The sequence below is a fragment of the Perca fluviatilis genome, chromosome 1 (genome assembly GCF_010015445.1).
Source record: "Perca fluviatilis chromosome 1, GENO_Pfluv_1.0, whole genome shotgun sequence".
Lineage (NCBI taxonomy): Eukaryota > Metazoa > Chordata > Actinopteri > Perciformes > Percidae > Perca > Perca fluviatilis.
In genome coordinates this window covers 24185466-24201195 of record NC_053112.1, presented here as the reverse complement: position 1 = coordinate 24201195, position 15730 = coordinate 24185466, and the positions used below count along the sequence as shown (strand labels likewise).

Genomic DNA, 15730 nt, shown 5'->3' with positions numbered 1-15730 from the left:
CCTCCTTGAAAAAGTTACAGCATCTTCTGTCTTTTTTTCGTAGTATTTTATTCTAAAAAAAATCATTCAATCCCATTTTAATGTGTAACTTTATTTTGATAAGCTCTCTATGATAAGTAAAACAAACTGTCCTTTTAGGCTATTTCAAGAAAGTTTGACTGGGCAAATACAAAAGGGACAGAGTATTTCTTTAAGCATATTCATCCAAATGTAAGGTTTACGCTCACAAAAAAAGACCTCCAATGTCATAGAGACTTATAACAATTAGGAGATTGGGGTTTGGGGATTTTACTTTCATTGTTGAGTGATGTGATGTTGCCTGCTGAATTAAGGTATATATTTTTATAACATTACTTGCATTAAATATTTAATGCCAAGCATCCATATGAAATATATTAAAGGTGGTTTTCCCCTAACCGGGCATAGTTACTACAACAGCTTAAACTGTTTTTAGCCAAATATCTTCCCTTTGTTGAGGGCGTTTGTGGTCTTAATGTTTGACAGGATTATGGGTTGATCCTCTTGTAAGCCCACATAATCAGGGAAGTGTTCCTTTTGTAATATAATGGTCCCATGCACTTGCCAGGTTTAGCAAGGAAATGGGATGTGTTGGCAACAATACTGGGTGGTCGATTAATGGCACACTTACCACAGGTTTAGGCTCACTGAAATACAAGTGTGTATGTATGTATGTATATATATATATATATATATATATATATATATATATATATATATATATATATATATATATATATATATATATATATATATATATATATATATATATATATATATATATATATATATATATATATATATATATATATATATATATATATATATATATATATATATATATATATAATTAAATGACAATTTTGACTATTGACACCTTGGTGAAACCTAAGTTGGTAACACTAGCTTGTTTATGTATGATAAGGTAATATAGTGAACAAGTATGGATTTGTTTTGTATAAAAGAGCTGTAGTGCCCTCTGGTGGCCATACTGCCGCTTTGAAAACCTGCATAAACTAAAGTGTATGACCCAAATTTCAAATGTATGACCCAAATTTCTTTACGATAGGTAGATAGGTCTACAAATCCAAACTAACAAATCATTACATGACTACAGCAGTACAATAAACATATTTTACTTTACAATGAATTATTGTACAGGATATTTTTTGCTGGAAAAGAAATGTACAAAGCAGACCTTAAATATTCTAATTTCCATTCCAACTACTGATGGACAGAAAAAAAAAAGAAAAAAAGAAGTCCCTTTCGAAGTGAAGCAATTTTTTTTTTTTTTTTTTTACAAACATCCAAAAATAGCATTAACAGGCATTTCTACTTAGTTGCAATGCATGCTAGTTATTCAAAAACACAACACCAGAGTCCAAGTCAATACAAAGCTGATGTCAGTTCAGAGGAACAAGAAAACCAAAAGAATCCTAAATAAATAAAAAAAGTGAGCTCTGAAATTCTGTACAAGACTTCTTAGAATATCAATGTACAAAACGATCACTTAAAAACCTTTGTAGCTTAAATTGCTGTTACAAATACACTTCTTCAAGCAAGTTGTCATTAGCGTACAATATCTGAACACTAATGCACAAACGTGGTCACTTCTGTTTCTGAGGTCTGGTGTAAGTGGAAACCCAAAAAAAGTCAACTGTAGGGGGAGGTTCTCAATTGTGTCAGTAATTAGTTTTTTTATAAAAACACATACAGTGAGATGTTTGAAAGTTTTTAAAATGCTACAGTATTCCGTTTCCTCTAAACATAGTCAAAACCCATATCTTCTTTCTCTTGGCACTCCACACACCATTTACACTGGTAGCAAAACTCAAATCATTTGCCAATACCTTTCCCAAAAGAAATCGCCCTTTTTCTGCCCTTCTAGTGGCTATTAGTGAAAGAACACATTTGTTACAATGCAGTTATTACAAGGTCCTGCTTCTCTTGTACCAGCACTTGAATTTGAGACTTTGGGCCTCATGCAAGAACCACTCTTATGAACGGATTCAATCTTAAATAGACAGAGTGATTTAAGAGAATGTGTGGAAATTACCAATTTTTAAAAGTATGAACAAAAATCATGGGTGATCCAGGCATGTCATATAAGCCATGTACAGGTATGCGTGTTACTGAAATCAACATATTTTTTGTTGGGATTTCACTGCCATATTTTGAAATGACAACTTACAATACAATTCAGCAGTTGCTCTAAAAACCCTCCAACAGATGCCTCAGGGTCTTTATGCAGATCACTTTTCAGGTAAACGCCCTCTGTTAGAACACCCAACAGGGTAACCTCACCTTCTGTTTAAAGGAATATATACTCTCGTCCATCTCTATGAGTGTCATGCTCCCCTGACCGCCACTTCTCATTTTAGGCATGGACTACTTTGTTTTTGGAGTTGAAATCTATATCAAACTGGGTCCACTAACACAACTAGAGACCCTGCTAAATTTGTTATGCGATTGTCTGATTTCCAACATCAGGACATGAAACTCCAGTGTGAAATTCTTTTTGTTTTACTCCTGGTGATGATTTTGTGAATGAAACTTGCCCACAAAAAGAGCTGAACAAGTTGCCTCATATAGCAATTTGGGTGCATTGATTATGCTAGTTATAAAACCTCACAAATTAACACGAGGCATTCATTCGTCTTTAAGTTTGTGCAGTTAAGAGAGTTTGCTGAATCTGACTTGGAACACATACATGTCTCGCATTGCCAGACCTACCTCCACAGCGCTGTGCCAGTGCTCGACTATAGTCTGGCTACATGCGTATCTTTTCTTGGGATAGGGTGAAAAATAAAAATGCTCTGGCTTGTTTGTATTTCTTTAAACCAAATCACAACCATCCTGGGCGGTGCTAAGCCCCAGATGCAGCGCAGTGCCCTTGCAAAATTAATAGCGGGGACGACATCCCAGCAATGTACATCTGTTGAGCCAGACTACGTACAGGAAAAACAAGTACAAAAAGTAAATGTTCTTGCATGAGGCCCATTCTCATGTATAAGCTTCATCTTGTGGCTGTCTGGGTTAACTTGACCAATTTCTACACACACCACAGTGACTGTCAGTGCCTTTCCATCAAAGCACCCTTAAGTCAATATACTGATGAGAGTAATGCCCACAGGCATTGTAATGGCACTTTGAACTCTACTGCCTTTGCTAACAAATGCTACTTTTTGGGTCTTTAGTTATATAAATGGGATCATTTTGAATAATTTTTCCCCCCCCTCAGATTTAACTTTTGCTTGAAGTGTAAAGAGCCCCTGATGACTCTTCGAGCCAGTAAATGGCCCCTTTTTAAGTATGCAGCCCTTTCCTCCCATGGCTCAAACCTGGGAGATGATGGTCTGACTGATAACTCCAATTCCCAGATCTGAAAACACAGACAGGCGGAACACAATTTACCAAACAAATTTATCAAATTTCAGGTCTAGAAAAGTGGACTGTAGGATCTGGGGTCATACTTTATTTGGATAGTGCAGATACTCAAATTACTTTTTTGTCACCTTATAGATTACTATCAATACTGCACTTTTAAAATAAAGTGTTCCTGATTTAGTTTTTTGCTTTTACATCAAGTGTGATCTCTAGAACCAGTCAGGCAGCACGTGGTGTTTTAGCTCACCCCTGTCTATAATCAGTTTTGAGGGGCTTTCTTTTGATTTGGGAAGACAGAGGGGAGTTTTGGGGCGCTCGTCTGTGTGTGTGTGTGAGAGACATGGTCAAGCGATGAGCCTCATGCGCCTTTGCCGTAGGGCCCTCCGTGCCGCTGATTGTGGTAAGAGCTAAAACCGGAGTTGGCGGACCTATAGGCTGAGGCTGGTGAGGCAGCGCCGCTCTCACTCTCAGACGTGTGACACTGTGGCAGTTCTTTCTGGCACGGCTCCATGGTAACGGCCACACCCACGCCGCTACGCCCTGATGTCATGTGTGTCACCTCCGACCAGGTGTCCTTCTCAGGGTCATAACACTCCACACTGTCCAGGAAAGTGTTTCCATCGTAACCTCCTGTAATTAAAACATCGACATTTTGTGTCATGAAAATAGGTCTCATATTTTGTTCAATGAAAACCCCAACTTCAGGAGATACACACACACAACACACAAACACACACACACACACACACACACACACACACACACACACACACACACACACACACACACACACACACACACACACACACACACACACACACACACACACACACACACACACACACACACACACACACACACACACACACACACACACACACACACACACACACACACACACACACACACACACACACACACACACACACACACACACACACACACACACACACACACACACACACACACACACACACACACACACACACACACACACACACACACACACACACACACACACACACACACACACACACACACACACACACACACACACACACACACTAATTTTTTAATAAAATCAGCGTCTTTTCAGTGTCACCATTCTTGGCTTTTATAATAGGTTTTCAGTGAGAGTTCAGTGCGAACTGAAAACAACGGACGTGAATAAATCTTGTTTCATGAGCACATCTTCATCTCCACAAAATTAAACTGAAAAACAAAAAGGCCTAGAGAAGAATATTCTCATTAATATTAGGAACAGGTGTATGAAGTTAGTTGGACTAACATTTGTTAGTTGGCCACTACCCCAATGGCCAAAGCAAATGTGGACTAAAATGATCCATGTGATTTGTGGCCTTGACATGAAATAAGTGCAATTTATACATTTTAGTTTGGTGATTTTACTCTCAATAGTTACAATACTACTCACCCAATACATAGATGAGTCCATGTAACGCAGTGACTCCCAGAGCACTGCGTCGGTGCCTCATGGAGGCAGCAAAGGTCCACGTATCAGTTTCCACATCATAGCGCTCCACCGTGTTCAGCTGGTTAGTGCCATCGTAGCCGCCCATCACAAAGATTTGATTCCCCAGTGCGCACACACCTGAACAGGGTCAATGGTTAGTTTATTTCATCTAGATATGATGAAACTAGTAAAAAGTTCCGCAAGCAAGTTCACTCCTGTTGAGTTCATGTAGTTTAAAAAAATAAATAAAAATATCACGCACACGCACGCACACACACGCCGCAAGTTTGCGGTAAAATGCACTTTGGTTGTCAAGGTCAAAACACTATATGTAGCAGCTGTGAATCAAATAATAAATTGCTTTCTAATCTGTGGGAAACACCGTTTCATGAACATGAAGACTCATTCTTAGCACCGCTGTGTACAAACTACAGAGAATGCTTATATGATAAATATCGCTTCCTTACCAGCTCCGGAGCGCACAGTGTTCATAGGGGCCATGGTCTTCCACTCGTCCCTCTCAGGGTTGTAGCACTCACAGGAGCTGAGCCGGTTGGCCCCATCGAACCCCCCTACGGCGTAAAGCAGCCGGTTGATGACCGCAACACCCACACCGATGCGCCGCGTCAACATGGTGGCTACCAGGTGCCACTGGTCCCTTTCTGGATCATACCTGCAGATCAGGAAAGATACACATTGATTTGTTTTATTGTTATTATTCTTCAAGGATTTACTTCCCCATTTGTTCCCCCACTCTGGAAAATCTAATTCCCCTATGCACTGCTAATCTGTGTCACTGCTGGCCCAGTGAGGACTGCAGACAGAAACAACTACCTCTTTTCACCTGCCATTAATGAACTTAACTGAGGGGGTGTAACAGAAGTTCATGCTATCCCCCAGTTTCATCCCTCTCTGTACAGGCACCCAACCAACATCTAGGAGTCCCTAGTAGAGCAACATGTACGAGAGCCCTTGCCTAAGCCCAAACATTGTTAATTTGTTTGCTAGGATGTTACTGAGAATTAAATCCACTGTCTTTGTTACACAGATCCATGTTCAGCAACTGTAGTCTGTGATTCCACTACACTGATAGGTCATATATACATGAGTCGTTACATGTCATTGTGGCATGCCTGGTTAATATTTGCCATTTTTGTATTGGGTACATCTTCAACTGTGAATTAAGACTATACATATATAAAATTCACTGTATTATACATCAAATTCACTGGATTAAAGATAACCTATCCTAACCTACCCAGGTTACTGATGGTGCCACAGGTTCCTCTCTGGGTTTGAGGCATGCCAACACAGCAGGACAAATACATTACACTTTGCGATAGATGAGCAATAAAAGGCATTAGGATGTTTAGCACATCCTCCTGCCTTTTATTGCTCATTAAAATGTACTGTATGTTGTTGCTGGCTCACTATTCAGACCAGCTGTCGAGAGGAAACTTAACAATCAGAAATGCCAGTTGTGAATTATAAACTGTGTGAAGGTAGTAAACTCAGTTTTGTTTTGATTATATTTAGTAGGACAAGTAGTGCATATGACAGCTCAAGAGTTGGAACACACGCTGTGGGTGAGCCATGACATAATTTACAGTTTAGTTTTATAACAAAAAAATGTTGCTTAAAGCTTCCTCGTTGAAGCTTTGTGTGAACTAAAAATATAACAGGAAGTGGAACAAAACAAATTAAGTTCCTTTAAGCTCTTGGGCACTTCTTGTCTAAATGCAGTTAACAAACCAGAGGATATGCCTGTATTATACGGCAGGTGTTACATATATTTTATTATTATCAGCAATAATGTGTGTTGTCTACACTGATGATACTTGTTAGCAGAATAAATTCAGCACGGGCTTTGGTCTCTTCAGGGAATTGTTGAAGATAATAAAATATCATTAAAAAGCTCCATTCATCTTACCTTTCAACACTATTGTGATGAATGCACCCATGTGATCCACCAACTGCATATATCATGCCATCGATAACACCAACTCCGATTCGGTTCCTGGGAACGCTCATCGGTGCACACGGCAGCCAGCAGTTGTTCATAGGATTGTAGCAGTCCAATGCATTCGAGTCCATGTTGCCATCAGGCGCGTTGTTTCTTCCACCTACAGCGTAGAAAAGCCCACTGATCACACAGGCTGCTAGGCCACTGCGTGGTACCTGCAGGTCAGCCAGCCTCAGCCAGGCTCCTGTACAGGGATTATACGCCTCAAGGTAGCTGAGAGACTGACGGAAATAACCCCCTGCTGTGTAGATGAGCTGCGGCACCTTGGGTGTTCGGCAAGAAATTACTTTGGTGGGTTTATGAAGGGTGAGGTCCTGGAAGATCTGGGCCAGGTAGTCTTTACACTGGGGGTCCCAGTCCAGAGACTGGAGCTGGGCCTGCAGGAAGTTGGGGGTGAGGGAGTGGCAGCGGACAGCCTGGAGTAACGCCTGGACGTACGGTCGCCGGTTCTCCCGGTCGTAGCGCACCCAGGCCACACATGCCTGGAAGACTTCGGACTCACAGCGCACATTGAGCTCATCGCGGCTGATGAGGGTGACCAGCTGGCAGTGGGACAAGTTGAAGAACTCCTCTTGGGTTGCCACCTAGGGACAGGAGTAGGGATGCCAACGTTTAATAACTTTTTATAAGACAAGCGCTCCGATCAATTAAATATAGAGAAGGAATCCAAATAAATGCATACTCAAGTGTCTATTGCAACTACATAAATAGTAATTGCAAAAGGGTTCTCGACTGTTGTAGAAAGAAGTGGCTGATCTTTAATGCAATATCTACATGGCCCATTATCAGCAACCATTCATCCAATGTTCCAAAGGCGCATTCTGTTTACTATTCTGATATCATTTTAAAAGGCTAATTGAGAAAACATTGGAGAACCCTTTTGCAATTATGTAAACACATAATATAATCTAAAAACTCCTGCCCTGGTTTTAAAAAAAAAAAAACCACACACAATGCAACTGATCTCAGCTGGTATTCTATCTATAATGGAGTGGAATGGAAATTTCTAAGTGACCCCAAACTTGACCGGTAGTGTATATAACATCGGTATAGTCATTTTAATGCAGAAATAGACATATCTTTAATCTGACGATTATTTTCTCAGTTGATAGATTGATCATTTGTTCAGTAAAATATCAGAAACTTGTGAAAAATGCTACGGTTTCCCTAAGCCCAAGGTGACATCGTCAGAAAGCTTATTTGGCTGAACAACACTCCAAAACCCAAAGATATTCAGTTCAGTCACATGAGACAAAAAAAATAAAACACACCACACAGAAAAACCCTCATTAGTGAAAAGCTGGAACATACATATGTTGGACATTTCTGCTTAAAATAGTTGCAGTAGCTCAATCAAATAAAACTTGTGAAAGACGGATATTAACTGACACATCTGTGATTCAGTGAGCTGCCTAACCTGCCTCTGCCCTGTTTCTTTATCCACTTAGAGATCAGTATTGAGAGTCTTTTCATTTCTTTCGTGCTGCACAGGTAAACCCACATACTACTCATCATGAATCATAGCTTGCATTCTTGACATTCATTGCACAAAAGGCACGAGCAAGTGGTTTGAAGCGGAAAAGTCAACCAGCGGAAACCCTAGTGAAACAAGTGAAACAGAATTTACTCACACCACAACTAGACCCTTTTTAACACAAAGCCCCATGTGTAGAAATGACAAATATATAAATAAGTAAAAAAAAATAAGAAAGCTGTATTTCCTTTTTCAGTCATTGGCTGTGCTGATGCAATTATGACAGGTCACTGTTTTAGCAGTAGAACTATGATTAGTTATTCTAGATCATACTAACGATAATTTCCCCTAGCTGGGGTTTATTTCTTGGTATTTGTCATACCGCCGCATTTCCTTTCTGTATCTACACTGTCAACTATCAAATGAAACAAAAAACAAAGCCAAAAGATAATCTGATAACAGACAAAACAAAGGTGGCGTCATTAGAAACTCCGCTGAAGCTTTACCTGGCTGAAGTTCATGTAGATATATTCACGGGCCTTCTGGTGGAGCTCCGTGCAAGCGATCTGCTCGGCAAAATTGGCGATGCCGATGGCGTTGCTGGGGTCGAGCTGCTGGACGAGGAAATCACAGCAGGCCTTGACAACACTGTCTATCTGGTACATGACCGCACCGTTCATCACGTGAATCACACACTTCTCCCCCACAGAGATGCTGGCTGTGTAAGCAAACTCTATCAGTCGGTCCATAACCTGAAGGAGGGAGGGAGAAAGAAAGGTTGTGGTAGAAAAGGAGGGAAAGAAAAAGGGATGAAGAGGGATAGGGTTGGGAGAGAGGGATGGAATAAGGCAGAGAAAAAAAAAAAAAAGTCAATGGGAAATAAAGGAGGAAAAAAAAATAAGGCTCTGATGCAATCTATATCTGGTCTATTCATTTTTCCAGACCGATTGGCATCTCATAATCTAACAAGAGTTAGATACTGTGTCCATGTGGTTATCTACATGAGCTTTGTAAACATCCAGAGTAAGTAAAGGAGGTCAACCTAAGTAAAGCCACATTTTACAGTACATGTTTTTAGTGAGTATACATAAGGCCCACTTTGAAAAAAGAATTTTCATGTAGACTTGATTTTTTAGTTTTTCCATTTCTCAAATTTGAAACATTATGTCTATGTACAGTACATTACTGCATATTACTGTTCGTTTATTCTGATAATGATACTGAGGTTTAATTGTTTGCCATGGCAAGAGGCGGAAATCTATAACTTAAACACTTGTTAATGCTAGAATATTGGTTTTATTCCTGTTTGGTAGGGCTGGGTACTGAATTCAATACTTTTTAGGCACTGACTAAATTGCCCCTAAAGTATGGAGTTTTGGAAAAATGCCTCGTCATTCAATACCCAAGGTGTAAATCTCATCAGTGTCAGTGAGCCAATAAGCATGCAGCATGCTTCTACCAAAATCTGATCATGCTGCTGGTGATTGGTTGTCTAATGTTACACGTCATAGAGGCAGGCAGGAAAAACTCTACGTTACGCACAGAGACGGGGCTCACGTAGCAGGAGCTGAAAAATAAATAGAAAGATTTGTGCCGAAATGTGTACTGTTGCAATTTCTTTTTGTTTCATAAAATTGGTATTGAAAAAAGTATTGTTTAGGAACTGGTACCGAAGTCACGGTATTGGTAACAGTGTCGACATTTTTGGAACGATACCCAGCACTACGGATTAGTACTGTAAAAACATTGTTTTGTGCTTGAAAACAATATTGTAGATATTATGCCATTACTGTCAAACAAATAAAAATGCAATTATCTGATCTTTTTAATGATCATTTTTGTGATGTCTCAAAATATGTCACACCCCGCACATTTCACCTTAAATCACGTTTAATGATCTGTAAGTGGGATGGCGTGTCAAATCAAATAGAAAGATTTTCATCGACAAATGGTGACATCTGACTCACCCTGGGATGGATCCCCTCGATGGGCACCGACTCCATACCGCACTCCTTCAGGCCGTTGGTGAACATGGCCCTGAAGACCGGGGACGAGGAGGCCAACACCACCTTGTGAGCCACAAAATCCACCGCCTCCAGGTCTTTGTAGCGCACGCGCAGCGTGACGTCGCACAGCTGACGCTCCAGGCGCAGCTCGTTCATGATGGCGAAGGCGGCCGCCGTGTGGCTCTCTAGCGTGTAGCTGAAGACACGGTGGCCGTTGCGCGTGGACGGAGTCACCAGCGCTTTGCATTCTGTCATGCACTCGGTCATTTCCTACCCTGTCTCCTCCTTCCTGGTCTCTTTCTCAAGAAAAGCAAGCGGTGTTATGGGGCATCCTTGCACCATGCGCAGGCGTGGGTGAAATAAAAGCCGAAGTTTGAACTGACACTTGGCACACGGCTTAACAGAAAGCTCCGGGCTCTCCTGGGTACGCCTGATTTTTGTTTGTGTGGAAGAGTTCACGTTTAAGTCGGATTTATGTGGAAATGGAGGATTTCCTTGCTCTGTTCAATACTTGAGTCCAGACATTCTGCTCGTTATGGCATTACCAGAGACTTCTACGTGAGCTGCCAGTCATAGCTGGTTGTACTCTTACATGTTGCAGTTCCAACATAATCAGAATGTCTTGAGTTCAGGATTCTTCTGGCTTTGGCAGAGGGGTTAATAATAAACTGAATAAGAGGTACAGAATGTTTTTATGACTGTACAAACTGAACAAGCGCAAGAGTCAAAGGAATTGAACATTAATCTAAATGCTTGCCAGATTCACCACAGGTGCTGCTCAGTCTTGCATATTGAGTACTCTAGCGATGGAAAATAAGAGTCCGATTTACTGCTTCATGAAAAATAGGTAATAATTAAAGCTCCCTTCAGAGTGCTACACTGCAGATTCAGATACTCTAGATGAGGCAGGAGAAGGCTTGTCAACTCCGAAAGGACAAAAAAAACAATAACAGGGTCGAGTGCCAAAAGTGTCGTAAGCGTAAGTTGGAACCCTTGGGAATGGGGGAGGTGTTCAGTGGCTTTCTCCGGAGACGCCTTCCTTGAGGTTGTCCAGCTATGGAATTTGTTTGCACTGCTGTGTTTACCAGGAAGCTTTGGCTCAACTGACAACTGAAAGGAAAGCGGGAGAGGGATAGTAAGAGTGTATGTATATACTGTACAGTGTCAGTCACACTTTCAAACAATTTATAACAGTCAATTAATCCTGTCACTGTTAAAATCTGTGTACACATCGATGCACTCGTCAGCTAAATGCTGACAAATACATTGTCTTAAGTAACAAGTGGCACCAGTCGGTCTCTACCAACTTACACAGCAGTAAGTTTATGTACGCAAAAAGACTATCATCATGCCTTTCACACCCATGGTGTTTTCTTCCTGGAACAGTTCAGTGGGGTCAAGGCTTCCTCCTTTTTATGATGATTGCCCTTCTTTTAGTCATGTTTAGCTCATTTTAAGTTAACAGTTCCTTACATTTAATCGCAATTTGTTACTTACACATCTTAACCCAAGTGTTGCACTACTAAAGAGTCTTCCAATTTTAGCAAACAAACAATGCAAATGAAAGTGATCATTTAAGGAATGGCGAGGCAGTAATGTCTGTTTTGAAGGACGATGGAAGGACTTAAATTAGGCTTGAATTTAGCTGGCCAGCTTGACAGACTTTTCCCTCTGTCCTGTGACCAGTCCAGCTGGAGGTTGAAACAGAGGGAACGGTTTGTGCACCAGCTAACAAAGCAAAGTACACCCTTACTGATTCTTACTCACAACAGGCACATGCAAACATTTTGAAACACAAACATGACAATTTAAACAGCTTTTAGTCAAAAAACAAAAAAAAAAAAAAAAAAACACCATCTTTCAATCAGAATCAAGAGCTTTACTTCAAGAAATATCAAACAATTACTGCAGCGGAAATGAACTAGAGGGATGCTGCCAAAAATAAAATGCCTTTTTCTATCAATCTAACTTCTTTCCAGAATAACTATACTGCCTGACAATGACATACAGTACAAAGAGCAGCAAACAGTCGCTAATTGTCTGTCCGGTATTACTCAGCAACAATGCTGCCGTGAGTGTTCAGAGTTATATCACAAAGTACCCATTAGGTTGTGCACACACAGCAATCACTACTTGAAGTTGTGATAAGAGGACGCAGTGCACAGGCTACGCCAATGCTCTTTAATTAGTTAAGAATAAGCAATAACAAAATATTTTAATATTATCCACATACTGTATGGTGACACGTCAGGACATGTGGTCCAACATGCTGCGATTCTGACTTACTGTCGTGTTTTTCTCCCTCTAGGTTTCTGGGTGAAATAGTTTCACAGGAGAACATAATAAACCGGCAGACAGAAACTGCTCACTGACAAACAGGCTACCTCAGTGTACGCTTGTACCTGCTGCATATCTCTAATAATTCATGCAATTAATATACTGTATACAGTAGCATTCTCAGGTATGACATTAAAGGCTGATTCTCTTTTGAAAAAATAAAAATATAAAAAAAAAAAAAAGGCAGATGTTCCCTCTTTTAATGCTAAGTTGAACAAACAAGCAGTGCCGCACAGGCTAGTTTGGTTTAAACTGCCCAGAGTAGAAGATTAGAAGTAGAAACAAGTATTCGTTGCTGAATACAACTCCATTAATGCTGAAACAACCACTCAATGTATTTGTTTTGATAAATCATTCATTGTTTGAATCATTTTCCAAGGAAAATCTTTTGAAATTAGCTGGTTTCATTTTCTCAAATGTGAAGATTAGCGGCTTTTTTGTTTTATTGGATGTAAAAAAATAGGACTGGGTGATAAGGCCAAAATCTTCTATCATGATATAGGTCATTTTATATCTCGATATTGATATAGCAGTTTTTCCCCTAATTGTACAGGAAGCCCAGTCAAAAATAACGCCAAATATTGATTGCGTTTCCCCTATATTCTTTCTGAGTGGCACACCGCCATAAACTGCAGCAACGCACTGGCCGGAGTCCATTAATGAGGCAACTGTCTGTGGTTAGTTCAAGTCTGGAACAGCAGGACAGTCGAGTGCTAAACTGTCAGGTACAGAGAATATCTAATAATCGGTTTATAGAAATCGATGATGCCGTTTTGCCCCCATTGTTCTCTGAAAAGTTTAGGATGTAATGTAGCATTTTATGTGGAGGGAGCACTACGGTGGACTCCGTAATAAAAAAATAAAAAAAATAGCCTTTTAGATTGTTAAATCGCTTATAATGAAATAACGGTAGGAACAGTGACATTTTCTTTTGTCATAAGTGCAGTGTGGTAGATCCAATTCATGCCGATGTGAAAAGATTTTTAAAAAAACTGATAAATATTAAAGAAATTTTAAAGGCTTAAATGTAAATTGACATTTGAAAGCCAACCAATGGTAATTTTTATTATCGATTTATCTACAGGTTATTTCCTCTATCAAATCGAAAAATAGCCACAACAGTGTATTACTTTATTCAGTTGACAATTATATACATGGGCCCTATTGATGTAAAAACAGAGAAAACAGCACATCACAATTGAGAAGCTGGTTAAGAAATGAGAAAACAATTTACTTAACAAGTGATACATTTTCCAGGTAATTACTTTTGTCAATCAACTAATCGATTAATTGACTAATGTTTCAGCTCGGCTAATCGAGTTACAGCTCTAAACTTGGTACACATTTAGAGGTAACATCAGTGTTTACGGTGAAACCTATGATACAAACTCATACTCTCTCACAGTGTTAAGCGATGATAGATAATAGTAGGCCTAATATGTAAATATATATTGAACAATTTCTCAGCCCTTGGCGACTCTCTCTAACACCTTCAAGGACCCCTGGTAGACCCTGCTGCACCCTAGTTTGGGAACCACAGTTCAGGCCTGCAATTCTTGGATGCCATTCAGCAGGGATTGCGCAATAGCTGGAGTGACTCGAACTTTAAAGTTCCACGTAAAGTAGCCTAAGAGTTACGCACAATCACGGGTGTTTAACTTGTTTCATGGGCATTTTGGCAAAGAGCTTCACTCGGTGTTTCATCCTGAACTCCTCACCGAGCAAACAGTGGAACTGGTTGTACCAAAATATGACCCAGAAGACCAGTCAGTCCTTACATAAACCCAGATGGAATTAGATTTCCGCGCCATCCCTCTGACATTAACATCATTCACACAAAGCACAGTTTCCCCTTCGGTCCAACGGTGATCATTTCTGCGCTTGTTTTGATCAAAAATAATCCAGCGCTGGTATGAACCGAAAATCAGGGTAACACAGATGAAGAACAGCCGATTAAATCCTCAGTTTGGTTTATGACGAAAAGTGAAACCAATGTATTCATGACAAACAGCCGGAGACACCACAAATGACAAGTTAAACGTTTCGGAAATAGAGCTGACAGCAAAATAGGCTCCTAATAATAGACAGCGGCATAACGGCGGCTGTGAGCCGTAGGTACAAGAATGCTAACAAAGCGCTATCGAAATATATTGCTACAGCAAGCTTTCAAATATGCCATGATTAGGCCTACACTTCGTATTAATCAATACTGATAGCTTAAATCTGTAATAAAATAAACTCACGTTGTCTAGTTCAATTCCTCCATCGCGGTCTGCCGAGCTGTACGCCACATAGGAAGGTGGGGAGAAAGCTGTACTCACCGTGACTAAGCATTGTACCGGCCTCCTCTCGCTTTCACAATAAGAGCCCGCCTCCAAATCGCTGGACCCGCCTCCCTTGACAAGTAAGTAGAAGTGATATCCGTCCCGAGGAAGGGGGGCTTTTATTGAGAAGGACTTCTCCGAGTGAAGGGAAAGCGAGGCCAATTATTGGCTGGTTGCCAAAAACTGTAGCTTCGACGTCAATCAAGTCTGTTACAAATAATACAAATAGGCTACCACCTGCGTGATACACTCGTCACGTGTGTCCACTGAAGCTACTTTGTGACGAGTTGGAAACGTTATTGCATAATGGAGAGTAAGAGTAGCCTAAATCTTAGTACAAGTAAGCTAAAAGAAAAATACGTAAATCAAATTCAGTATTAGGCAGCGTGAATACAATTAAAAAATTCAAACAGGAAATTATTAAAATGCTATTGTATAATGGCGTTAAATAAAAACATAATGGTTATCAAGAGGCATGGCTATACGACCCTTAATTACCTCAACCCAAATTGCTCCCTCTTTGTATGTGTAGATCACCTTGCTTTGCTTGTCAAGTCCCCCCCACCTCCACACCACCACCACCACCACCATGTTTTTAAATGGCTCCTACAGAACATATCAGCTTGAGCGAAATGTGCTCCAGGCAGGTGCTGACACACCAGTAATGTGTCCTCCCTCTTGCAAAATACG

General features: G+C 40.3%; 1 protein-coding gene across 2 annotated transcripts; it reads right to left on the bottom strand.

Annotated features, from left to right (window-relative positions):
* Nucleotides 1–3468: 3468 nt before the first annotated feature.
* On the bottom strand, nt 3469–15156 carry keap1b (kelch-like ECH-associated protein 1b). 2 transcript variants are annotated; one of them, XM_039800678.1, is made up of 7 exons: nt 15038–15156; nt 10341–11489; nt 8880–9125; nt 6807–7483; nt 5344–5549; nt 4838–5014; nt 3469–4035 (listed from the first exon to the last, which is right to left on the bottom strand). In XM_039800678.1, exons 2-7 carry the CDS (start codon nt 10644–10646, stop codon nt 3764–3766), a joined length of 1884 nt encoding a protein of 627 aa, XP_039656612.1. In that variant the 5' UTR covers nt 10647–11489; nt 15038–15156; the 3' UTR covers nt 3469–3763. The 2 variants fall into 2 exon arrangements, with proteins under 2 accessions (XP_039656612.1, XP_039656604.1); XM_039800670.1 differs by having other exon boundaries at nt 14960–15087.
* Between the last annotated feature and the right edge of the window lie 574 nt (nt 15157–15730).